Source organism: Colossoma macropomum, unplaced genomic scaffold (genome assembly GCF_904425465.1).
Source record: "Colossoma macropomum unplaced genomic scaffold, Colossoma_macropomum, whole genome shotgun sequence".
Taxonomy (NCBI): Eukaryota; Metazoa; Chordata; class Actinopteri; order Characiformes; family Serrasalmidae; genus Colossoma; species Colossoma macropomum.
The window spans coordinates 10,526,108-10,552,158 of NW_023494788.1; the positions used below are offsets into that span (position 1 = coordinate 10,526,108).

Sequence of the window (26,051 nt, forward strand, 5' to 3'; positions counted from 1 at the left end):
CTACAATTTGCGAAACTGGTCGTTAAAAAAAAGCTCTAGAAAGTAATTATGAAAATTGGCAAGTTTTACGGACTTTTTAGCAATTAGTTCAGCCGTTTTAAGGCTAAATATTAGTAATTTAATGAAGGTTAGCTGGTTAGACTCGCTAGCTAGCTAACCTAGCTAGCGTTGGTAAGCGTTAGCTACCGTTCTAGCATTAGCCCGCTACCGTTAGCAGCTACCACTAAAACTAAACTAGCATTACTCAGAACCAGTACAGCGTATTAGAAACATGTTGACATGTAGCTAACGTTAATGTCACATAAACATGGGGTTGCGTTGTGGGCTAAATACATTTTATAAGCTTAATGTTTTTGAAGAGTAGGATCAGCTTCTTAGCAAAGACAAAGAAAGTGGTTGCAGCTGCAGCTGTTAACATTAGTTATTAGTTTGTTATATAAAATTATATATATATATATATATATATATATATATATATATATATATATATATATACGTGTGTGTGTGTGTGTGTGTACACATATATAACTTAGCAACCTGTCATTTTATCTCGTTTAGGAAAATGGCATCAACGGGCAGGAAACAAACCAAAAAGACCAAACCAACAGAAGATGCCACAGATTTACAGGCTTTTGACTTCAATATAGAGGAGGAAAAGAAAGGTCTTAGCGGTTCTGATGATGAAGCTAGAGAAGGTGTTGTCTGTCTGTCTGTCTGTCTATCTCTCAGCTAATCTGTTTACTTAAACTTGGACATTATGAGACGTTTATAGAAATGAATTGTAAAACATCATTATGGCTTGATAATATTTACATTTCTGTTGGTAAACTGCACTAAATTTAACATATTAACTGTATTAATTCCAAACATATATGAATGCTTTGTTAGAAACTCCAATTGTTGACAAGCTGGGCAAGAAGAGATCTGCAAGTTCATTTCAGGAAAATGACCTGGGTGTAGGTGTAGGGTGAGTTTGCTGTTTACCTTGTTAGTGGTATAACTAGGCTTTTGGGTACAGTATTGGCTGATATACGGATATGCTTGTTTTGACAGCAGTGAAGTTCAGACAATGTTGGAAAAGTTTGGAGGTGAGGGAATTTCACTTATGAACCGCAAACAGAGGTCTTGCTTTCTGTTACTTTACAGTGCAAAAAAATATATCTTGGCAAGTACAATGATCTTAAATTCTAGTCAGTACATCTGTCTCATGTCCAGATTATTATAAGCTTACGTAAATCTAATTTTAGATTTTAGAAATTTTAGATATATTAACTAGAGTTTAGATAATTTCACTCAAGATTTTGAAGTGTCAGCAGCTGTTTTTTATTGATTTTCTGAATGTTGCATGCTTCATTCCTGGTGCAGCTGACATCAGCAAGGCAATGCAGGCAAAGAGGAAACGCCTTGAGGCTTTCACTAAAAGTTCCTTGAAAGGCAGCAACCAGAAAATAGAACAGCTGTGGAAAACCCAACATAATCAGAGGTAATTGTACTCGGCCTTCAACAGGTCCAGCAATAAGAAGAATTTTGAGCTTCACAGATACTTCAATAATTTTAATTGAAGTGGGAGAACTTTAGGAAGTAACTGCAGTTACCTCAAAGATATTTAAAATATTTAAAATTCAAATTAAAGTGTAGAAATTTAAAATATTTTCACTTATCTCTGTTTTCCTCCAATACAGACAGAAGCTGACACAGGAGTACTCTCAGCATATGTTCTCAGTGCTGCAGCAGTGGGAGACTGATGTTCAGAAGTCCGAGGAACAAGAGGAGAAACTGAACGTTAGTGATGCTGAATATGAATTAAAAGCCCATAATATTAATAACAAAGTAGTGGATGTTAACATTGTTTCCCCTGAGTTCATTCATTCATTTTTTGTAGTCTCTGAGTAAAGGGTTATACTGCTGTTATAAATTGCAGTATGACGCTGTTCCTGAATGTGACGTTGGATTAGACATATCCATTGTACAAAATTTACCCAGTCACTGTTATCTTTGCAGAACTTGTTTCGACAACAGCAGAAGCTCTTCCAGCAAGCCCGAGTGGTGCAGAGCCAAAAACTGAAAACCATAAAAGAGCTGTATGAGCAGTTCGTCAAGGTTAGAAACTGAGCGACCTTACTTCATATGAATTTCAAACATTTCAGACATGCTAAAGAGCCTTATTATTATATAACCCAAATATACACTCACCACACACTTTATTAGGAACCCCTCCTTGTATATCTCACTCATTGTCCAATTTATCAGCTCCACTTATAATACAGGAGTATGTTGTAGTTCTACAATTACAGACTATAGTTTCTCTGCATACTTTGTTAGCCCGCCTTTCACTCCGTTCTTTAGTGGTCATGATCCCCACAGGACCACTACAGAGCAGGTATTATGTGGGTGGTGGATCATTCTCAGAACTGCTGTGACACTGACATGATGGTGGCATGTTAGTATGTGTTGCGCTGGTATGAGTGGATCAGACACAGCAGTGCAGTTTTTAAACATCTCAGTGTCACTGCTGGACTGAGAATGGTCCACCAGCCAAAAATATTCAGAGTAGAGAATGACTAACACAAAATGTGCAGCAGCAGATGAGCGACTGTCTCTCTGACTTTACATCTGCAAGGTGGACCAACAAGGTAGTAGAGTCTAATAGAGTGGAAAAACTCCAGCAGCACTGCTGTCACTGATCCACTTGTACCAGCGCAACACACATTAACACACCAACCTTGTATCTCAGTGTGACTGCAGTGCTGAGAATGACCCACCATTTAAATAATACTTGCTTTGTGTTGGTCCTGTAGGAGTCCCTAACAGGTGAACAGGGTGAAAGTATGGAGAGTGTGAAGAATTCAAGATTTTTGTTCAAAAACAAAAACATCGTTGATTATGAACTCTTTAATTGTTTGGTTTAGATGTTTCTACACTGCATTCAGACTGGCAGTTTGTTTATTTAGAAGAAAGTTCTATTTTTATTCCAGTTTGACTTGAAAAATTCCCAATTCATTCATAAAAACTTTGTATCATTTTTTCTTTCATTTGGGAAATGACATCCCCTCTCATCCCCCTGAGCCCTGCCTTTTTTCCCTACAGAACATGGAGGAGATGGAGAAGAGCCACGAGGCTTTCCTTCAGGGAGCACAGATGGAGCTGAAAAAGGAGATGGCCCTGCTGCAGAAAAAGATAATGATGGACACAGTGAGTGCATGCACAGATTCATGTTGTATTTCTCAGGCTGTCTTAGTGCACATTGCTTGCTGAAAATGCCATTTCATCACTAATTTTGTTCTGTACATTTTTCATTAGCAACAACAGGAGATGGCCACAGTGCGGAAGTCCCTCCAGTCCATGCTCTTTTGAAGTGTAGCCGATGTGCCAGGGTTAGTTTGAAGACCTGAAGTACTTTCAGTGCTCATGTTGTCTTTTAGAATTCATATCTGTTATTATTGAACTGGGAAGAATTCTTTGACTATAGTAATGCAAGATTTCGTTCCAATTAATTCATTTACTCCTTACACACATGTTCTCTATGTAAATTCTGTATATATCGCAAATTGTCCATAAATAAATAATATTAAAGTCTGATGTTTCTTGAACTGAGCAGGATTTGTTTTGTACCCCAGAGTGAATGATTTTCTATCAGTGATGTTTAATACTTCATAAATACATGACCTTTTCATGTAACAACATGCTGGACTCCAGTAGGAGTTGGATCTCCTCGAGTCTGTTCCTGGTCTGGTGTAGCCACTGAGAACTGGAGATGGAGACTATTAATGGGCAAAAATCACACTGGATGCCTTCTTTAGTTCCAGATTATTTAGATGACTTTAGTTGGCTTGGATGCTGGTTTGAATCTATAAACAACTGTAAAAATATGTCTACTAATAGGTGTATACTAATAATTGTACACTATTTGTGCTTTTGGAATAAGTTCCTTTTGCAGAACCTCAAAATTAGCAATGAGGTAAAGACAAAGCAATAGTTTCTAGATTTCACCACAGCACTCACAGTAAACAGTTCGGGCAATTTTCTGTGTTCAGCAGTATCTGGAGCTGAACACAGTTAATGGCTGCTACATATTGAAATAGCTTTCAGTATTACACGTATATTCATTGCATATGTGGATTAAATGGGAAAATGTGATTTTCTCACTTTTATGAAATAAAAGATGTAGCAAAATAAAACACATTTTCAGGAAATGATTAACAGAACAAGCCGTTAATGTCTATATCATTTTTTAATTGGAAAAAAATATTTCAGAAGGACAATATTTATATATGCAAAAGCGTTGAACTTTGTTCACAAATAAATATCTTCAATGAAAGGAAAAAACCCAGGAAAACTAGCCGCTTTTGTTCCACGGAAAAACGCCAGAGGAAACTCTCGGAAATGACATTGGCGGAAGGAAGTTTTTGAAAGTAAAAGAAGAGCTGAACAGTGGCGCTCTGTCGGTGTCTGTAGCCACTGAGTAAAATCTGAAACTGCTTGAAGGCTGCAGTCATTTTTCGTCAGGCCATTCTGTCTAAACACGGTAAGCACAGTCTTTATATGTATGTGTAGTATAATGTACCCGTGTTGTCCCGATAATTTCAGAAATAAGCGTATTTTTCCGTAGTAGTAGGTTAGCTAACCAGCTAACTTTGCTACATACCGGCTACCGAGCAACAACAACAACCGCCTCACAAAATCAAATAATCTTACAGCAGTGTGTTAAATCAAAATTAACACTTTATGCCATCCTCTGTTCCTTCATTCCGAGAGAAATGTGTTTTAGAAATTTAAGCAAAAATGGTGATTTTAAATTCTCGCTAGTTGTGCTAAGCTCACTTAGCTAAGCAGCATCAGGCGGTATTCTTTCTGTATAGGCTTAACCTTTAGTGAACTAGACAGCTAATTCAGCTTAGGTTAAAGGGGAACTCTGTTTTCAAAAAGAGGAACCGATTTTCAAAAAATATATACGTAATTAAATGGTTGAGATGTAAACAAACTCATTCAAAGTGGTTTGATGTGAAATGCTCCATTCTAGAGAAACAAGCGAGTCTGAAGTGTTGACAGTGGTGGTGATGGGAACCAGACGTCTGCAGAGTTTAGTGTCCCTGAATGTTCCCTCACAGAAAGTTATTACATGAAATGGTTAGATGGCTGTATGCTGTGTGATGACACATTGTTTTATGACAGTTTTGTGATAAAGTTTTGGCTTAAAATTATTTAAAAAAAATATTTTAATCCAGTGCTGGAGGAAGACATACAGAACGTTGTAAGGCAAAATAGTCCCCAAAGAAAACTGGTTTCTTCAGATTTGTGACCCTTGATTTATACCCTTATCAACATTATACAAATTCAGGAGATACATGTGGGTTCAGTGCTGGATTTGGATAGTAAATAAAATGGCTATATTTGTGTTGTTGACATTGTGACCCCTGGGTTCTATCACAAGCACTGTAAAGAAAGCACAGTTGACCATTTCATGTCAAACCACTCGGAATGACTCTGTTTACATTTTAAGGATTGAATTAAACAGAAATTTTGAAAAACTGGTGGAATGCCCCTTTAAGGTTGCAGCAGTCATGCTCCAGTTGGCCTTGTGTAAAAGGTTTCATGTTTTATCTTTTGCTTTGTTTTAATTCAGATCTAAAATGTACACACAGTGCCATACATAACAAGCAGTAAAGAACTCATGGACAGCACACTACAAGACTTGAGGACGGAGGGCAGTCCTTTCCGAGAGCTGGATGAGCATGAAGCTGCTGAATCTCTAAATAATGCCTGTCTGCTGGATGACAGTGACCTGCCGTTTGACGAGGGAAGAGCCTCTCATGATTTTTCTTCTATACTCATTCCTGAAACTCCAAGGTATGAGTGAGTTGAAAAATGAACCAAAGTAGTGCATCAAAAATTGTCCAGTAGGAATAAGGAGAGGTTTCCTTATATCATCCTGTAGTAGGTTAAGGTATTTGCCTAGAGTAGAGTCTAATTACTGAGTCAGCTTTATAAGCTTACAAGATCATAAGATTAAGTGTCTCTTTTTATAGCAATGTGTTTCACCTCTGTTTGCCTAATCAGCGTTCAGTCATTTATCAAGAACACCAATACAGTGGCATAGAGAATCACTGTGTGTCTTAATTCAGGACTACTTTCATTCACAAAGGTAGACAATGAGTTGCTGTCAATCCATGGCAAAAGGATTGGCAAAATTGTTTTGCATCAAAGAAATTGGCTGCTAGACAATCGAAATAGCTTTTAAGTTTTTCAAGATGCTACATGTATTAAAAGTATCTGCTTCTTCTATTCAGCCCTGTTGTTTTTAGGAGAAAACACCATTCCCAAATAACTGATAATCATAGTGGGGTAAGAGCAGCTTTCTTTTCAAAGTAATCTTAATCTACAGAGACATTTTAGCAGGTGAAAGCAGTGTTTGTCATATTTTTCTATTCCGCAGGCTTCAGTATGTGGTTCAGATACCAAAAGATCACAGACAGGGGACATGGTGCCAGGATATCTCCACACAACTCCAAACTCTCAAAGAACACTGAAGCGACGTAAACTCCGAGACACTGGAGCAAGTACTCAAGAATTGCACGGAAGAACGGGAGGAAATGGATTTGTACCCGCGTCGTGCCTTTTAGCTTCTGACTATACTTGGCTGGAGTCTCCACGTGCACCGTTCTCCACGTTTTCCCCCGCTTCCACTTCTACAGCTTCATCTTCCGCTGGAGCTCCTGAACCCTCAGCGCTGGACATTGCTGCTGGTCGAAGTTGCTTGACTGAGACATCTCCACGCAGACGAACTTCTGAGCAAAAAAAGCTTAGAAGAAGCAGTAAGGATCAGAAAGAACAGAAAACTAGAACGAAAAGCACTAGAATAAGTCCAAAGTCCTCTGGATGTACATCATCAGCACCTTTGCAGGGAGCAGAGGAAGAGGCGTGCATGCTAGATACAGGTGTGAACCATCATTTGTTTCAAAGTGATGGTCATTGTCATAGCTTCACCTTTTGATAGATTGGATAAATTCTAGACATATGTTAACAGATGCTTTCTCTGCCATATTATGCACAGATAATGAGAGGAGAAGTGAGTCTGTGAATCCTCCAGCTTGTCAAATGCAAGAAGAGATTGTCATCATAGATGAGGATGAGGAGGATGATGTGGTTGTTGAGGCCATGGTTCGCTCCATTCAAATGGCTGAAGATGAGGCATTTGCCAGAAGTCTTCAGGTAGAAGTTGTTAGCTTGACTCTTTAGTGATTAACATTCTGAGGAGTTGTGCTCCTGAGGGATCAGAATCAGTAGAATGAGATTTGGGAAGAAAACTTTGGTAGTACACCACAAATCCTTAAGGAACTACACGGTTTAGTTTTCTTCTCTGTTGAACTTGATTTGCTTTAAATATCAAGCCCTTCTTGAGGTGAATCAGGTAGATTGCTAGTAAATTGCACGTTGCACACATTGGTATTGCACATGTTTGAAATGGCAGAAGCTCATGTTGGAAAGGAATGTAGTGTGAAACATATTGTTTATTTTTATTCTAATTGCGATGCTTGTTTTGTTCTGTAGGAACAGTTTGACCGAGAGGAACAGCTGCAGCAGGAGGAAAGGAGATCACAGACCACTCAGCCCAACAGACACAGCCATAACCACTCGGTTAGTTTTATTAAATGCATCCAGTAAGTCCCATTTTTACCTAAAGCATTGAAACACAGCATACACTGAAAGTATGGTTAATGGGGTAGTCTCTGACCTCTCAGAGATTCTTTTTGATTATAAATCATTAGGAAATGATTTGGTCTGTCATGAAATCTCATGAAAAATGAAATTTGATTTTCATTTATTAGCTTAAAATAACTGTATATGCAAATATGACTAGTAACTATTTGTGTAATGTAGGCAATAAATACTACACCACAATAACAATACACCAGATTTTTCCTTTTTTAGACAGTTGAACCACTCTAGAGCCCATTCTTTTAGGAGAGTTTTATGTTTGAGCAGATTTATTTGCCAAGAAACTTTACTGAAAATGATTATAATCCAGTGGTTCTCACCCCACCTCCCTTAGCTGCACTTTTCAAGTATTCTCGGTCTAATCTAGCTCACAAGGTAATTATCAAGTCCTTCTTGACCTTAATCAGTTGTGTTGAGGTAAAAATACATGAAAATGTGCAGGTCAAGGGGTTCCCAGAACTGGAGTTGAGAACCAGTGTTGTAATTGCTACCAACTTTCCAGTTACTATCTGTGACTACTGAAAGTAATTATTTGGTTTTACATCTTCCCCTTAGGTTGAGTCCTATGTAGGTTTGGGCTGGATCTCTCCCTGGGCATCCGTGGTCAACTCGCCATCATTCAGAAGCCTGGGGTTTCCAGAGCTGGAGCAGGCAATGGTTCACGGGCAGCCTGGTATGTCACCTTTTTATTTCATGAACATGCAATAGGTTTATTTAGTACATGTTTGTTTCTCAGGTTAGATTCATGCATGTTCTGGATTATGGAAGATGTCTTTGCTGATGGTGTGTTTTTTTTTTTGACTGGTCAGGTGGGCAAGCAAGACAGCCTCAAGCACGGCGTGGTCGCAGCAGTCGCCGCAGACAGGCTTCCCACCTGCCTGTGGACCTGTTTGATGACAGCCAGGGGAATAACTATGAGGTATGAACCTTAGATGACTACAGCTCTGCTGCTAAAATGAGTATATATGCTGGGCCTCCTATGCCCATCAGCACTTTTCCTCTTGCTTATGTTTCTTTGGTGGTTTTTGTCTCTAGGCTCTCTTAGCATTTGAGGAGCTTCAGGGAACTGCGGTGGCCAAGAACACTCTTAGAAAAGGGGACATAGAAAGACTCCCTACAAAAGTCTATGACCCTGCACATAATGCTGGGAAAACAGAGTAAGAGCATAATTTCTCATTTCCCATCCCATGAGTGCTAACTCGGTGCATATTTGTAATATTTTTTGTTTTAACTCTTTCTTACAGGTGTCAGATCTGTTTCTGTGACTACAAAGAAGGGGAGAAGCTGAGAATGCTTCCATGTCTCCATGACTACCATGTGAACTGCATTGACCGCTGGTTAAAAGTGAGCCATTGTAACACAGTTTTACAATGTCACCATTTTCTCAAATGTATTATTGTTGTTTAATCTGTGCATTATTTTTTTCTGTTTGATTCTCAGGAGAACTCCACATGTCCTATTTGCAGGGCAGATGTGTCAGAGTGTGGTGGCTTCTCTTGACCTGTTGACTCAGGTCTGAATCTCTACCTCACAGTATAGTTCAGATTCATTGTAGTTCCCCACCCTTTATAAACAATGTCTTATTCAATGCGAAGGATGGACCGGCACAAAACGCCTGAAGTATTCTGGCAATGTTCCAGAAATGTTCCAACAGTGTATTTTCAACGATCCTTCAGGTTCATAAGTTTATCTACTGCTGTTTTGTTTTTATAATAAATTCATTTTTTAGACCAGCTTGGACATTGTAATTCATTTGAGTGATAGTCATGGTATGTCTGAAGTCAGAAACCCCTTTGAAAGTGAAATCAACAAAATTGACTCATATGGCAGCTCTAAGTACTAAATAAATGTGTAAAAAAATTACTTACAGGTATTCATTGGAAACTGACATGTTTTGAGCATGAACAAGCACTCTGTCTTTAAATATATTAAGTATATTTATTTGGTGTGTGTGTGTGTATATATATGTATATATATATATATATATATATATATATATATATATAATATATATATATATATATATATATATATATAAAGAACATATTAAGGATAATGTAATTGTAATTAAATCTGCATTATTCATAGGTTGTCGAGGGGAAGACATTCTGAGCATCAAGAAGCACTTTGTTCTTGCTTTAGCTTAAACGTAGATGGTACATATGAATAAGAAGATTGTGAAGATTTTCAAGTATTACAGGGAAAATCCACCAATTTATCAAAATTTCTGAATATTTCAGTCCTTGAGATCTAAACAGAGTAATTCAGAGTGGTTTGATGAGAAATGGTTCACTATAGAGAAACCTGCAGACTGATTTCTCCACAGTGGTGATGATAGGAACCAGGGGTGACAAATGTCCACAAACATTTTATTCCCTATTCTAAAACCACCAGTTAACCTACACGTCTTCTGAGTTTTATAAGTAACATTGATGGTAAAATAATAAGAATTCCGAAAAGCATATATCTAACCATTTTGTGTAATAGCTTTCTGTGAGGGAGCTTTCAGAGGTATTAAACTCTTCAGACGTCTGGTTCCTATCACCACCACTGGGAACAATTCTGACTCGGCAAGTTTCTCTAGAATGGGGCATTTCATATCAGCCCACTCAGTGACTGATTACATCTCAGCCATTCAATTACAGCTTCCCCTTTAAGGCAGGGGCTCCCAATTCTAGTCCTGGGGACTCCTCATGTGCTGGATCAGGGCAAACGAAGATGTGCAGAGTATGAGGAGGTCTCTAGGGCCGACGCAATGTTTCCCAACCCAGTCTTCAGGGCCCCGAGACAGTCACATTTTTGCTTCAACTTAACACACAAGGATGAAGGAAAATGTGGACGCCCGGTGGCTCTGAGGATCAGGTTGGAAAACTCTGCACCTGAGTTTTCCATGAGTTACTCTGCGTCGTAGTAGCGCTTCTTCATGGCTCTGTACTTCCTCAGGTAGTATAAAGCCTCCAGCTCCTTCACCACATACTCTCCGCGGCTCAGGAGCTGTCTGATTTCCTCTGGGTCTTTCACGTCCCTGTTTTTGGTGAAGGCAGCCCTCAGGCGATCTCTGAAATAATCGGCTCCTTTTGGATACTCCCTGCCAAGAAATAGGAGCTGCGACCAGAGGTGAGAACAGAAATCACTAATAAAGCTCTCGTAGCAGCGAGAAAAGCTGCATTTATGCACGATCGGTTTGTTTTCATCGCCAGCAGCACAGCAGACTCACCGTTTTATACAAGCGCACTACCTCACTCCTCAGCGGATTGGCCATTTTATTCGTGCAGATGTCCTGAAAATGTTCTGACTTTAATGACAAATAAGACACACATAGTTTGCTTTTTACGTAGTTTGGCATTTCATGATAGTATTAAAAGACTTTTATATCAGGAGTGTTCAAGCACGCTGCGCCCTGTTTGTCTATTTAATGTTGAGCAGCAATTTTCTGCTTTAAAATGAGGCACTGTGAGAATAAGAAAAGTAAAAAGCCACACTACTGTTTGTGTACTTACCAAAGCACTGCTTACCCAGTCATGTTGCTCTTTGGAAGCAAGGAAAACAGCTGAGTACTCGGAAAAACAACTCGACAAAATAAAAGTCTCTTCTAGCGCTTTCAAGCCAATCGAAATGTGACTTTTCATGCATAACTTTGAAAAATGTAATATAATAAAATCATAAGTGATACGTTATGCAGCATACTTCCTTGTCTGATAAAACGAAGCCCATCAAATAATAACAAGTGTGATTAAAAATTGTAATTCATCCAAAGCATGGATGTTCAATGCAAAAATGTATTCACACTCACAAAAAATATTGGTGACGGCAAAATACAATTATAAGCAGTGTAAGCAGAGTAGTTTATTATTATTTTTTTAATAACAGGTCACTTAAACGTCTTATTATATGAAACCAGCTGGTGTTCACATGTACTTCATGTTTGTGTCTGCATCTCACCCTTGGATGTGCCAAATAACCATGTTCACTGATTTTTGGCCACAGGCATACAACAATGAATTACAATTATACAACCTGGAGCACACTCACACAGCAAAATCAGGGGTACAAAAATCCCTGTTTCAAATTTTGTCACCACACAACATTCACACTCGTCAATATCAATGGCTTGCTATAAACAGTCTATTATAAAAGTAGGCAAAAATGCAGAGTATGGCAAGAAAAGCTCAAGCGTATTCTCTGTCTCTGAAGGCACAGTAAATGGTAGAAAAGACCTTCTGTAGCCTAATAAAAATGTGCACTTGTATGACATACAAAACAGTATATGCGCCCTGGTCCTGAGAGAATGAGTGCATACTTCAGCCATCAGCTGAGAAGTATGACATTCTCCCTTTGCTTCCTCACCCAGGACAGTGCTGTAGTGCCACTACAGGCTGCGGGCCTAACCCCTGCACCGAGCCCAGTGTGATGTTTACTCTACCACGTCTAAGGGGTAGCAAAGTGCTTCTTAGTAATTTGCTCGAAGTCGTCTGTTTTCCTCCCTCAGCTTCTCGATCTCTTCCACGAGAGAGTCATTCACTGAATATTTCTCAATGAGCCCATGGATTTCATTCTGCAACAGCCAAACATTAATTTAAAAGACCATTCGAAGCAAAACTACACTGTGTTAGGAGGAGAACTTTTTGAAGGGGATGGAGTTAATACCTACCAACTGAATGTAGAACTGCCTCACCATTTCCACTTGGAGATTTATAATGTCTCTATGGCATGTATCCCTGTAAAAGATCACAGAAAGGGGGCAGGGGGTTACAAATGGCTGGACAAAGCAGCCTCTTTAACCACAAACCACAGTCAAACACAGCATGATTTGGCCACTTGCTCATGTTTCATGTCAACTGGACATGCAAATAATTTAACAAAAGTCACCTGAAGTCCTCTAATGCTTCATGGATCATGTTGCGTATAAAATTCATCTGGACTGAGGTCAGTGGTGCTCCACTACTTCCAGCACCAGATGCAGCTGCTGCGTCTTCAGGTTACAAATAGACAAAAGTCATTCCTTTTCATCTTTCACACAAAGTCACTCACATGTGATTAAATATCTCTAATGTCCTATTCACATACCTGGTGCTGGTATGGGCTGGCCGCTACTCACTGGCGAGTCGTAGGTGAGCTGGGATGGCACTTCTCTCCTCTGACTGTGCTCAGGGGTGTTGAATGGAGGCACTGACTGAATGCGTGTACTCTGAGATGCAGGGGGTGTGGTCATAACGTCCTGTTGGGGACCGTTATTCTTCTCCACCTGGGCATCATCCAAAATGTTTAAGTATACCTCAGCTTTGGAACTAGCCAAAAAGCTTTTTTCTACTTAAGTAGCTATAGCTACAGAATACTTAACATCTACAGATACAAAGATCAGCAAAGCTCTTTTCCTAAATTGGGTTGCTGTTTTTTTCTCAAACATGTCACTGACCATTACATTGTTCTGTGTGTCTGTATGTGCAGGCGATGTCACAGGCTCCTCCTCTTTGATTGCTGGGGGCGTCTGGACAGCAGAAAGTGGACTGTAGCAGCGACTACCAGGCGTGCCCAGTGGATTCTTGCGCTGAGCTGAGCCATGGTACTGAGGCAAAAAATCTAACTCTGGAAGTATAAACAAACAAGTACATGAATAAATACATGAATAAAGGCTATTAGAAATACAGTTCCTTCAAGAGAATGCCAATTTATCATGAAGTGTTGTAATTACTCGGCAGATAATGAAACATCACCTTTCTTTCCGCTTGAAGCATCACTGAATCTATGACCTTTGTAATCTGGAGGATAGTGAAACATGAGAAATCAATTTGAATGCAATAATGGTTGAAAAAAAAAAAATTACAGTGTCCTCAATTATCTGCAGATATTTGACAAAAGTACTGTATCGTTGCTGTTGAGAGAAAGCATTGCAAATTATTACAAATGAAGACAAAAAGGTAACAAGGAGAATTCTCTCACCATCTCGGACAGGAGAGAAAATGTCCAGGCTGTTTCGGCCGACCTTGTACTTGTCTGAACTGTGCTGGCCTTCGGCTTCTCGAAAGAACACATCAGCACTGCTAGTGCCTCCTAGTGGTAAAACATAACATAAACAGTAGTTGAGCTGTAAGCATCTATAACAGCATTGAGTACTTTCACTACACATTCACAATGCTGTACTGTGTATAGGCACCATAAATATCATTATTATAAGGTACAAACCGTTTCTTGATGTTGGAGTATCACTACTGAAAGCATGTGTTTTGAAACCTGGATGGAAAAGAATTGCAAACAGAAAAGGCACATAAAAAAACAAAAACTATTAGTGGTAAAAACAGGTGGGCAGACAGACAATACATATAAAAACATTCCGATTATCGTCCACAAACTACATATAGGAGATACAGAGAATGCAAATACCATCAGCAACAGGTGAAAAAATGTCCAGGCTCAGGCTGTTTCGGCCCACACTGCTGAACTTGTCCAGGCTGTGCTGACCCTCAGCCTCCCTGGACGGCATGTCACCACCTCCACCACTTCCTACAGAAGAAACACAGATTTAAGGATAATCCTGCTCACTATCAATAACAACAGTTAATGGTATAATGGTTTAGGATTGGTTCATCATTCTATTTCCCATCTCATCAGTCTCATCATCCGAAGGAATCAAAATTCAGATGCTGTTAGATGTGAGCTACACAACAGAGTCATCAAAAGAAATAAAATATTACCAATTTAGCCACACAGTGGACAGTACGCACCTGTGTTCTGTGCCTGTCCATCTCCTCGGTCTCCTGGCTGGTGTTCGGGCACAAGCAAGCCAGAAGGGACAGTAGAGGTGGGTGTCGGAGGACCACTCTGCTGATTTTGACCCAGCTTCGTAGAGATTCTCTTGTTAGACTGCGATGAGGACGTCTTGCTGGACGCTGTTTTACTGGTCTGAAGAAAAAGTTATTTTTTTTAAAATCTTGAATTCAGTTATTAATCTTAATACTTATTATTTAGTAACTACTATGAAACTACAATGAAATTAATAGGTGATGTAGTTATGAGAGTGAGGAACTGAGGTGTCAGACCACATACAGACCCTCAAGGTTTAAGGGGCTGTGCATATGTTTGTAGTATGTCTACTGGTGCGCAAAGCACAAACAATATGTGAGTGGGGTTACATTAAATGTCTGGTTTACCAAATAGCTGCAACTAACTACAAAGCACACAGCACACAGTGCCAAACCTTGAGCCTGGTGTTGGAGTGCTGGAAGCGGATGCAGGTGACTGATGTCTTGTGAGCTGTGGTGGTTTTGACAGGCGCACTCAAATTACGCAGGTCATACAGGTAGATCCGGCCCTGAGTGGAGCCCACTACCAACCCCGCACCATCTGGAGTAAAGTCTACTGCGGTGAGGGGGGACTCAACTTGCTTACTGCGGAAAATACTGTAGGAATTGAAGAAAGACCAACATCCAAATTATGATCTCAATCAGCAACAAAAGGCAAATAAAGTTTGAAAAATAAAGATCAAATTTCCATATGTCCTCATTTCTTAGTTTAAAACCAGTCATTATCCTAACAACATGCATGTGAATGTTTCTTACATTTTGCTGGAAGTATCATAGCAGACAATCTTCTTATCCAGTCCCACTGTGATAAAGAGCAAGTCGTTGGCTGGGGAGAAGCACAGTCCTGATGCAGGAGCTTTGTGTGCACCTTCAAACGTGTGCAGCTCCTTTTGTGTGTTTACATCCCACAGCACCACAGAACCACTGTCTGATACACTTCCCAACAAAGACCGCTTTATCAGCGAGTACTTCAGGTCATGGATGGGCTACAAAGAGAGAACACTGGTTCACTCCTAATTATGCAGACAAATACTATCCATAACCATAAAAATTAACAAGGGTCATATGGTGCGGAAATGTGATGTGGTCAACACAGAACAGGCTTACCTCATTTGGCCCATGGCCAAAGGGTTTGCTGGAGAGATTGGTGGTAATGCTGTGGAGGATGATGTCTCCGCTGGTGGAACCAGATGCTATGTAGCTATCGCCACCATTGAAGGATACGCATGTCACTTCCTCCTTATGGTCCTGACCAGAAGAAGAATAGATTTACATTAAAGATGTGCCTCAGTTTTACTAATTCTTAGGATGTTTTTGAAGTGTTCTGTTACTGGATTACTGCACTTAAATTAAAAGGCCTACATCAATATTCCCAATTAATAAACTGTAACATGTGAATGGCTGATTCATACAGATTTGCAATGCGTAATGAGCTTTGACATTTAACAGAATGGTGAGGTACCTTAAGGCTACGATGTAATCTCTTTGTCTTCAGGTCCCAGATGTTAACAGTGTTATCCAGTCCTCCGCTGACCAGAAACTGTGATGTTGAGTTTAGTGCCACCCGTGTCTGTTTTTTCTGAAAACAAAACCCCAAATACAGCACAGATGAGAATGCTGTGGGTTAAAAGAGGTACTATGAGTGAGCACCTATTACCAATGTGCAGTCTGTCTACTAACCCCTTCCGCAAGCTCCATCACTGGGACTGGTGAGGACTTCAAGCTAGTTACAACTAGCTTGTCTCCTATACTGCTGGCACTGACAATATACTGATCTGACCAACTGTTAAGGCACAACACAAAGTAGTGTAGGTATTGCTTACATGCACGTCATACACTGAAGTGTAGCAACTGTTTTTTTTGCATGTTTATCCTGTCTGTTCAATTAAAGACAGAAAAACCACAGTAAATGATGTATATTCCAAAAGACAGTGTAAGATACCACACCATTATGTGACATTCAGGGTCTATGTAAAACTCATTAAGTATTTGTTGGGAAATGTGTGGAGAACAAAAATTCATCCACCGTGGACAGTCTGTGGACAGCAGTGAAGAATGTGTGGGGAAACAGTAGCTTTAAATCTTTTAATAAGAGTTTAGAGGCTGTTGTACAGGTACCAGCAACAGAAAATACTGATATCCTGAAGCAAAATATTGAATGGTATAAATATTAACTCAAATGAAAACCTTTCATGCTGACATGCTAGTTCACACATACATATGTCCCTGAATTTAAAGCCAGTCCTGAAGGATACTGCTGCTGCTCCAGCACACTTGTGCCAGAGGGTGAGTGGCACTGTGAGGATTGAACTGCTCCACCACAGTCATGGAGGCTGAGTCCCAGATCTTCAGGCAGTCGCCTGACGACACCAACCGGGTCACCTCCTCCATAGTGGAACTTCAAATAAATAAACGAATGAATGAATAAATTAATAAATGAATGAATAAATAACAGGAAACTGATGTCAGACGCAAGGCTGATATAAAGATCTGAGCTCAAATTACTTTTGATGGATGACAGGGTTCCACAGAGTGACTAAGAATGAGTCACGTGTAACTTAATCCATTCATGTCCAGCAACAAGTACTAGTAAGCAGCTGGTTAGCTTTTACACACCTGGATATTTTGTATGGTTATACCTTCGTCAGAAGTGCCCAGTCCTGGCCCTAAAGATCTACCACCCTGCAAACTTCAGTTCCAACCCTGTTAGAGCTAGGTGAGTTTGATGTGAGCTCTCCAGGATTTAGCACCCCTAACCTTAGATGAACAGCTAACGTTAACAGGACCCATGTCGATTGTTTTGATTAGATGCAAATTTCAGAACTCCATTCCCAATCAGATCTGGATTTTATACTTTCGGTATGTTTTGGTAAATATCAGTCGTCCCATGTTTTCATGTGAGATATTAAGTGACAAAACACATTTTTTAGCCTCACAGCCTGGTCGATTTGATTTTTTTTCTTCAGATTTTGTGCTCCGGCAAGATCAGAGCACACAGACCAAATTAAATTTACATTTCAGATATCGACATAAATGCCTTGAGACGGTTCACAGAGCACTTGCGCCTTAGTCACCTCAGTCAGTCAAAACTCAAACTGATTAAAGTTACTTGAGTAGTGTAGGGACTCTCACTAGATTAGTCTTCTTTTGTGAATAAACTGTGAAATGCTAAAATTGAAAATTTGTCACGGCTGCCTGCAACATAACCTGGACTAAATAACTAACGCTATACCAACAGAAGGCTGGCTAACGTAGCAAGCTAACTATTTTAGCCAACATTATGCATCTAGTTATGCTTACATTACAGCAGAGACATGAGGCTAAACATGCTTATTTAAATGCATGTAGGTGTAACATATATACAGACAAAAAACTAAGTTCACGTTATGTATGTAAACTTTTGACACTTAGCTAACCGTTAACCAAACCTAGCTAGCTGTGAATGTTATGCTAGCCAACACAAGTTGACATCTCTGAACCGTGTTTGTGTTTCAGACGTTCAGCAAGTTACTTACCGTGAGTTTAAGGGTAAAACCACTCTTGGCGTTACGGAACAAGATATGTTTTGCTGGCAAAGTATTCGCGGTTATTTAGTTTACTCACTTTTTTTTCGCTAAACTTTCGGAATAACACAAAACAGTTTGAAAGTGTGCGGACTGAGGAGGGAACCGCCACTACGGCACCCCAGCAGGGTCAAAGCGCAAACAGAGAGAAACGCGTTTATAACACTTTTATTCCTCATTTGCATTTTCATTTCATAAATCAAAGAGCAAATACTGACTCCATAACCACGCACAGTAATTGCCAGCATGGCTATAATAATAATAATAAAAAGCAGTATCACATGTATTCGTGTATGCTGTGTATTTGCATATATTTGCATATGTAATAACATTAATATGAATTTGAATGGGTACATGAAAATGTGTAATTGTACATTCAGTTGTAGGTAGTAAAATACTTAAGAGTCCCGCCAAAGGTTACAAAAATGTATCCTTAAAGGACAACTCCACCGATTTTTCCAAAAAAAAAAATAAAAAATCTGCATAATTAAATGGTTACAGAGTAAACAAGAGCTGCCCAAGGAGTGGCCCACGGACAGAAGTTGGCTGGTGAGGACCACTGACTTGGCCCAACAGAGTCACCCTAACCTCACCCCCTTAACAAATGAGAAATCAAACATATTATTATATTATATATAATATGTTCAAGTATTTTAGTAACAAATTGTAATGTGTACTGTCATAAAATATGGGCATATTTAAAAAGTCAATTTGAAGCTTATCTACCTTCTTGATTTGTGTACTGTTTTGTGTTTTTGGCCCTCGGCTCACCACAAACATTGCACTTTGGCCCCCCAGGACAAAAAGTTTGGGCACCCCTGATGTAAACAAAGTTATTGAGAGTGGTTTGATGTGAAATGCTTTGTTCTAGAGAAACTCACAGAGTCAGAATTTATGTTAAAATGTTAGTGTATAGTGTATTTGGCTATGTTCACAGTGGTGAGATGTCTAAAGAGTTTGATGCCTCTAAAAGCAACCTTAAAGAAAGTTAGTTCATAAAACGGTTAGCTTGGTTTGGCCTAAATCATGTGTTTCAAAATACATTCATGGTGGAGCGTGCAGAGCGTTGTAATGCAAAAATAGTCCCCAAAGAAAACTTACTTTTCACAGATTTACCACAGTGCATCTACAAACACAGCTAACATGTGTAGATTCAACAGCTGCATCTGCTCTGTACATAATGTGTCTCCTAGTTCCTCTCGCCACCACTGTAAAGAAATCAGAGTCTGTATTTTTCTCTAATTTACCATTTCACATCAGAACACTCTGAATGACCTTGTTTACATCTTAACATGTGCAGAAATGTTTAAACATTGGTGGAATTGCCCTTTAACCATAAACCACCAGTCAGCTTTTATTACTGGTTGCATACTAAGCATTGTACAGATCTACTATGGTTTCTACAGTGTACAACATTAAGACCAAATAGAGACCAAGGCAGGATTCAGTGACTTGCATAGTGGAAAAATACTCAAGAAGAAAAGGAAGCACATTCTTTAAATAAAGGTGCTGATCAGTGAAGTACACAGCTTGGACTGAACACCAGGGACTTCATAGAGAGTTCGTTGTATGGCTCAGTGCACCGCTGACCTGCTGTCATTGCGGCAGAGGTACAAGGACTTCGACGTAGCTGATGGGGAAAAAGCCTGCCTCCCCGCTGAGCAGGCCTTCATACCAGTTTTCATCAACCTGATTGGTGAGAATAATGATGTCTCCCTCCTTAAAGCCTAACTCTCCTTGATTTTCAGGCTTAAAGTTAAAAAGTGCACGGCAGCAAGGCTGGTCCAGAGTGGAATAACAGTCGTCTGTAAAGAGAAAATATCTTCACATGGATCCACAATGATGTGTAACAGTAGTTACACGGAAGTGTTTCTTACTCAATGAAACAAATAAAGTGTAAAAACCATGTTTTTTAAGTTTTTTATTAATTTTAAACAAGATCAAATCTTGGCATAAAACAATTTTACTTGCTCAGTGTTACTAGTGAACTGATTGTAAAAGTACAGAAGGAATCTAAATTCTACAATAAACTATTTACTCACTTTTGTAAGTTGGAGGTTCTGAAGTTCGGGGTATGAGGGGCGGCTGGCTGTGGGCCACAGGGGTGACATCTAGCAGGAATGAATAAACAGTATGTTAGCATATAGATGAGGTTAAAGTTAACCTGAAATCAAAAAGGACCTTTTTACTTTGCTTTTTTCCTCATAATCTTCCAAGAAAATGTAATGACTTTGCCTTCGTCTAAAACATCCTCTGATTTTTAATATTTTGCCATTAATGTTGATTTTATTCCTTCAGACTTACATGACCATTCACCATTGCCACATTAATTGTACAGCATAGAATGAAATACTATATTCTAAGATGTTTTATTCAGTATTTCACATTTTTCAGGAATACCAAGAAGTGAAATGATAAATAATTTTCTGCAATTATATATTTACAGTAATTCTTTGTTTATTTATTCGAGATTTGACCACCTATCATCTATAGTTTACAGTTAAAAGTAAGAAAAATACTTACTTTTCTCACTTAAAGCATCTGTCAGCTCAGTATCTGCAAAAATCCAATAACAAAGGTTATAATATTAGCCCGGATTTAATGAGAAGCAGCAAATACCTGACTGAGGAACTACAAAATCAGTATGATTAGAGGATTTTCAGAACATTATGTCCCTCTGAAAACATTAAAAATATCACCGCACCTGAAGATCGCCCTGAAGAGCAGGTGGAAAATCCATAAATGTCTGTGTAACACATTGTACTTGCGATGGATTTTGATCTGAACTCTTTCTTTGGTCTGTTGCTGGCATCAGTTATTCTGAATAAAGAGCAGACGACACATTCACAACCTACATATCACTGCTAGAGTGAGATAGTTGTGTTGTGAGAAGGGAGGCTCATCTGACCTGCTCTGCAGACTGCCTCTGAGGTTCTCCAGAAGGAGGCTTGACTGACGATGATAGTCCAGTGCTGCTTCAATGAGGCCTAACAGCTGTCGCACCTGTTCCACCTGAGTCATTAATGTTACAGGTTTTAAAAAATACACATGAGAAATACAGTTGGTGCCATATAGAAAGAAAATTATTAGAATGTTCTCATGTCCTCCTCCTTTTCAAATTTCTTACATCGTTCTCTAGGAGGTTAAACATGCTTCTCTCCGCCAGCTCTTTGGATTCCGCAAACTTCTCCATTGCCTGTTTAATCTCATAGTCTGCAATCTTCCCTTTACGCCTTTTCTTGTAGTCAAAATCTAAACGCCGACCCTCAAGTTTCCGCAGATGATACTGCCAAAGAGAAAAGAATCACCAATAACAACAAGAAGAAAAATAACAGGCAAGGATTGTAAATAGTATTACAGCTATTTCATGCCGTCTAATTCTGTTTATGTTCACAAGCACTGAGGAAAACAGTGCAGTGTTATTAGGGAACACGTAATTGAATTTATTTTGTCTCTGTGAATCATCACAGCAAGACTCACCATTATTTCCCTCAGCTCTTTGTCCTGCAGTGCCTGAAGTGGATCAATGAAGGTGTGTTTAACACGCACATCCAGGCAGTCTCTTACTTGGGCCATCTGCTTCAAAGCCTGTCCCATGTCCACCAGTGCACAACCTAGTGAACAACACCATGATTTAGCTCATTCCAACAGAAGACATGCTGGACTGAGCAGACACAATCAGTGCTGATAAACACATATTCACCATAATATTTAACCCTCATTTCACAGTATCCATAAAATTCAATTTCAACCTATTTTGGAGGTCCCTGAGTTCAGCCTTGAATTAATTTTTAATAGATTAGAAACGTTTAAAATAGTTACATTACATTTAAATTTTATTTTGAATTCAACTTTTTATTGGATTATATTAATAAAAATATCCAATGAGTCAATTTCCATTCTGCTGGTGGAATAGCCATTGGGAGGCCTGCAGGAAGGGGTTAAGTGCTAACTGTGAAGTGAAATCACAACACAAACATATTAATGTACTACAGTAAAATCTCGATATGTATACTGTCACTGGCGGAACAACACCTCATATCTGAAATGGTAACAATATGGAAGAAGAAAAAAACGTTCTTAACTTGTATTGGAAGTTAAAGTAACAAGACTTCTGAGTAATTTTAGACCATTTCTATTGGTCCTTTCATCATGAAATCATAACACAGGATAAAGAGTAACTGGGTTTTTCAAATTTTTCAAAGCGAAAAAAAGAAGACAAAAATGGAGATACAAGTTTTTTGCATGACAGCAAGAAATTATGTATGTTTACCTTTGAACATATTGATGAAGTAGTAGTCCAATACGCTAGATATTATGATGAGTAACAGAGTTTGCATATTAACTTTTATATAAACAGTGAATAAACAGTAATCCAGAATAATGATGTGTACAGCATCTATTTCAGACAGAAACTCTCACAAATTAAATTATTTTTCCCACTGAAAATGTAATTAGATCCTAAACTAGATTTTAATGGGCCTATATTCTGCCTTTTTCCTTGTACTCTGTTGTTTTCTCTGTAGTCCACTTAGGATGTTTATATGAGTTAATGTACCAAAAACAGTCATAATTCATTTTTACATGATAATTTTACAATATTTTTGTTGTTTTTTGTTTTTGTTTTTGTTTTAGAATTAACATTTACGACTGATATATGCAAATGCTCTCTATTTGGATTGGCTGCCTCAAAATGCAGTCCAGGCTGAAACAATCAATGTACATCAGTGTGAATAGGTGAGGCTAACCTGCTGTAGGCTGAATAGGTGGATGCTATACATGCTAAACATTCAAGTAATTTGGAACAGGCTGTTTCTGCAGGCTAATTTCCAAATATAGATTGTATGGACAAGGGGGTGAATGACATTCATTCCAGTTGAAAAACATACCAAATGCGGATTCAACGCCAAGCTCACTGCCATAGCGTGACATACAGTCTCCCAGCATTCCCTCTGTCTGAGGATAGCCAACTGTCTTCACCTGCCCCCGGATCCTGGACACTGTGTTAAGCATGCTGAGTTTTGCTCGATATGCTGAAAGTCAAGGACAAAAAGCAGGAAATGATGATAAATAAGCCTTAATTCTCTACATATATTAAGTAATACTATAAATACTCATATGGCCAAACCTGGATTTGGCTGAAGGTATTCTGTGGTTTTTGGAATGAGGTCGAGAATCAGTTTTTGAGTGATTTCAATCTTCTGCAATAAAGCAAACAATGGAACAGCATTTTGTGGACTTGAAAGGTTTACATTCATGCCACTTTCTTTATTTTAGTTGGAATGAATATTCTTTCATACCTTTTCCATTTTGATGAAATCTTCATCCAGCTTTGTTCCTTCAGCTCCATTGATCTTTTCATTGAGCAGCTGAATTGAGAAAAGGAAAAAATAAAAACAAGACACTGTCTGATTTGTTATGGTTTGAACAAGTAGGGTACAAAGTTCAGCAGTGAAAACACTAAGCAGAACGTATTGATTGTTGAGTGATTGTGCTTCTTAACTCTGCAGCTGATTGTAAAGATAAGGTGGTTTTACTTTGTTTGGACTTCTGAGAAAGACAAGACTGAAAACGAAACGACTGTTGAAAAGTTTTGGGAGAGACAAAAATCTTAACAAAAAAACTTTGTACAAAAACTTCACTCTTTCTATGAAAACCATGTCTATAAGCATCTATAAACACATTCACAACATGTTATAATGCATTCTCAACAAATTATAAACATGGCTATGAATATTTATAAACATTCATAACACATTATAGATATGTTTATTATGCACAATGGATTTTTAACATAAAGCATTATAAGTAGTGTTCACAACACTGCTTTGGCATCAGTGCCAAAGACACTGACTGTATTATTACATTTACAAACCTGCCTCGTCATGAAGACACATTTAGCTATGCCATCATGTTATTTAAGAACTTATGAATTATACCTATAGAAATGGAATAATAGCATTTAGTAGCATGTCTATGAAAGTGACAGATTTTCTATACTTGTCATTATGGGTATGGGCTATACTGATAGATATATGATGTTATAACAATATTTTAAGAACTTAAATAATATATTTGTGAGCTTTAAGTAAAATGAAAAGTGCAAAAGTCAGGCACAACCCTTCATTAATTCAATTTCCATTCAAAACAGACACAAAATGGAGCTTTCAAAACTGAAGCTCAAAAGGTTATTAAAATATGTAGAGAAAATGGGACCCCTAAAAATCGTTCAAGACCTGGTAGACCACCAAAACTGTCTTTTATGCTGTACTTAAAGCTTTCATCTTTGAGAGGGAGGAGAAAATTAAACTCTACTCTTGTATCAGATCTGAAAAAACTCCACAGGTGTTTCCGTTCATCCTTCCACTGTGAGAAGACAACTCAACACTATGAGTCTGAAAGGATGTGTAGCTGTCAAGAAGCTCTTACTGAGAAAAGGAAATGGACATAAAATGAGAACATCTGCAAATCAAACAAAGCCGTTTTCAAAACAATGGACTGACCACCACAGAGTCCAAACCTGAACATCATGAATGTGAATCCAGTACTGTACATATAGCAGATAAAATATTTCTCTATGGCTGTATATGTGCTGATAGAAAGATGCCTCAAGTATTTACACAGCTCTGATGTTGTTCTATGGTTTTCTGTCATTAGTGGCATTAGTGGGTCAAGCCATAAGGAAGTGAAGACTGTTTTGTTATCAGGTCTGAACCATTTATGTCTTTTCCTTGTGGAGGGGCTATCATCCATACTTCTGTTTTCAGGCCACCATCCCTTTAGGAAAGTGGAACATTTCATATCACATTTTTGTCCTATTCAACGTCCTTAGATGCTGAGGAGAGACTGTATTTCTAAAAACAGTATTAGAGTAAGTATAAGTCTGGTTTTGTTCTAATTGGTTACCAATATCAGCTGCTCGGTTAATGCCTTTACAACACTAAGAGGATTCAGTCTGCTGTGAGAGAACAAGGCCTACAAAACTTTTCCCATTCTGCACTCTTTCTATGCCAAAGAGAGATTGTCCTTCAGTTGGTGGATTTTTGTTTTCACAAACAACGTGCAGTCTTCCATAGCTTTTGGAAAGATCACATCACATTTCAACTTTCTATGCTCAAACTTATTTTTTATTGCAATCATAAAGCAAACATACATCACACCTAATGTCCCTAATGTCAGTGTAGTTCAAAAGCTGGAAACAATCCAACACCTTCAAACGCTCTGGGTGCGCTTTTCTCTCCTGTCAGCAAAGTCACTCCAACCCCTAGACCCTCCCTGTCCAGCACTTCTGCTACTGCAGTAATTCAATCCTGCTTGGAGCCCACAAGGTGAGTGAGGTGTGTGCACTGCTTTGATTACATAAGGTGGGACACCAGTCCTGCTGCTAGTCTCCCACTTTTCTTCCCGTATTGCTCCCAACACACGCCTCAATAAAAGCGTTACACCTGTGCAAAGGTTAACATTGCTAACTTTATCACAGGCTTCCTTTAATTTGCTTTCTACGTGACTTTGAACAGCCACATTGAGGCACTGAGGCGGAGCCAGCCTGGATCAGGGGACAACTTGTGTACAGGCTGACACAGTTACTTCATGCAGGCTAGCAAATGGCAAATTTCAGAAAAAAGAGTCCAGCTAGCTGACTGACCTGAGCTTCTAGTCGAAGTGTTGTTGTCATACTTTGTGAGTGATGGAGTGAAGACACTGGCTCTACATGATCTGAAAACAGTCGCTCTTGTTACCTGACTTGCTTTGTGCAACTGTTTCTTCAGTCCCGCCACCGACATCTTTACGCTTTCGTCTTCGCCAAATTCAAGACAAAATCATTCGAACAAAAGACGCTGTCGTGAAGAAGCGCTAGCCATGATGATCATCCTCCATCCACGCAGGATCCGTCCGAGCAGAGCAGAGCAGCAGCTAGGAGACGCGAGTGGGCGGGGCGTACGACATACGCCCCGCCCACTCCCTTTGTGGT

At 39.0% G+C, this 26,051-nt stretch overlaps 5 protein-coding genes across 10 annotated transcripts; 2 read left to right on the top strand and 3 right to left on the bottom strand.

Moving 5' to 3' along the window:
- Positions 1–562: 562 nt before the first annotated feature.
- sycp3 (synaptonemal complex protein 3) lies at positions 563–3,354 on the top strand. The gene is given in 8 exon segments (XM_036567811.1): positions 563–704; positions 889–967; positions 1,057–1,088; positions 1,366–1,483; positions 1,683–1,782; positions 2,002–2,100; positions 3,088–3,192; positions 3,301–3,354. Coding segments are annotated over 8 exon segments (729 nt in total).
- Positions 3,355–4,327: 973 nt separating this feature from the next.
- Positions 4,328–9,449, top strand: si:ch211-59o9.10 (uncharacterized protein LOC561841 homolog). 3 transcript variants are annotated; one of them, XM_036568354.1, is made up of 11 exons: positions 4,338–4,525; positions 5,624–5,847; positions 6,288–6,342; positions 6,434–6,935; positions 7,052–7,209; positions 7,549–7,635; positions 8,272–8,389; positions 8,526–8,635; positions 8,752–8,873; positions 8,961–9,060; positions 9,157–9,449. In XM_036568354.1, exons 2-11 carry the CDS (start codon positions 5,672–5,674, stop codon positions 9,214–9,216), a joined length of 1,488 nt encoding a protein of 495 aa, XP_036424247.1. In that variant the 5' UTR covers positions 4,338–4,525; positions 5,624–5,671; the 3' UTR covers positions 9,217–9,449. The 3 variants fall into 3 exon arrangements, with proteins under 3 accessions (XP_036424246.1, XP_036424245.1, XP_036424247.1); XM_036568353.1 differs by having other exon boundaries at positions 4,328–4,525; positions 5,643–5,847; positions 8,961–9,449; XM_036568352.1 differs by having other exon boundaries at positions 4,335–4,525; positions 8,961–9,449.
- On the bottom strand, positions 7,622–11,295 carry lyrm5b (LYR motif containing 5b). Of its 2 annotated transcripts, none has more exons than XM_036568355.1 (3): positions 11,217–11,295; positions 10,934–11,011; positions 7,622–10,821 (listed from the first exon to the last, which is right to left on the bottom strand). In XM_036568355.1, exons 2-3 carry the CDS (start codon positions 10,976–10,978, stop codon positions 10,612–10,614), a joined length of 255 nt encoding a protein of 84 aa, XP_036424248.1. In that variant the 5' UTR covers positions 10,979–11,011; positions 11,217–11,295; the 3' UTR covers positions 7,622–10,611. The 2 variants fall into 2 exon arrangements, with proteins under 2 accessions (XP_036424248.1, XP_036424249.1); XM_036568356.1 differs by having other exon boundaries at positions 10,934–10,996; positions 11,217–11,282.
- A 247-nt stretch (positions 11,296–11,542) lies between these two features.
- Positions 11,543–18,208, bottom strand: nedd1 (NEDD1 gamma-tubulin ring complex targeting factor). 2 transcript variants are annotated; one of them, XM_036568359.1, is made up of 17 exons: positions 18,032–18,208; positions 16,772–16,914; positions 16,197–16,291; positions 15,979–16,095; positions 15,624–15,764; positions 15,273–15,502; positions 14,912–15,113; positions 14,439–14,616; positions 14,098–14,217; positions 13,900–13,947; positions 13,657–13,767; positions 13,431–13,475; positions 13,139–13,302; positions 12,784–12,961; positions 12,586–12,688; positions 12,368–12,434; positions 11,543–12,271 (listed from the first exon to the last, which is right to left on the bottom strand). In XM_036568359.1, the coding sequence occupies exons 2-17, from the start codon at positions 16,905–16,907 to the stop codon at positions 12,167–12,169; spliced, it is 2,040 nt and encodes a 679-aa protein (XP_036424252.1). In that variant the 5' UTR covers positions 16,908–16,914; positions 18,032–18,208; the 3' UTR covers positions 11,543–12,166. The 2 variants fall into 2 exon arrangements, with proteins under 2 accessions (XP_036424252.1, XP_036424251.1); XM_036568358.1 differs by having other exon boundaries at positions 13,133–13,302; positions 18,032–18,207.
- Positions 18,209–18,232: 24 nt separating this feature from the next.
- Positions 18,233–25,988, bottom strand: sh3gl3b (SH3-domain GRB2-like 3b). 2 transcript variants are annotated; one of them, XM_036568362.1, is made up of 11 exons: positions 25,819–25,988; positions 23,380–23,448; positions 23,208–23,280; positions 22,969–23,112; positions 21,560–21,693; positions 21,207–21,365; positions 20,988–21,091; positions 20,784–20,899; positions 20,603–20,635; positions 20,122–20,190; positions 18,233–19,884 (listed from the first exon to the last, which is right to left on the bottom strand). In XM_036568362.1, exons 1-11 carry the CDS (start codon positions 25,861–25,863, stop codon positions 19,676–19,678), a joined length of 1,155 nt encoding a protein of 384 aa, XP_036424255.1. In that variant the 5' UTR covers positions 25,864–25,988; the 3' UTR covers positions 18,233–19,675. The 2 variants fall into 2 exon arrangements, with proteins under 2 accessions (XP_036424255.1, XP_036424256.1); XM_036568363.1 differs by having other exon boundaries at positions 25,725–25,838.
- Positions 25,989–26,051: the final 63 nt, after the last annotated feature.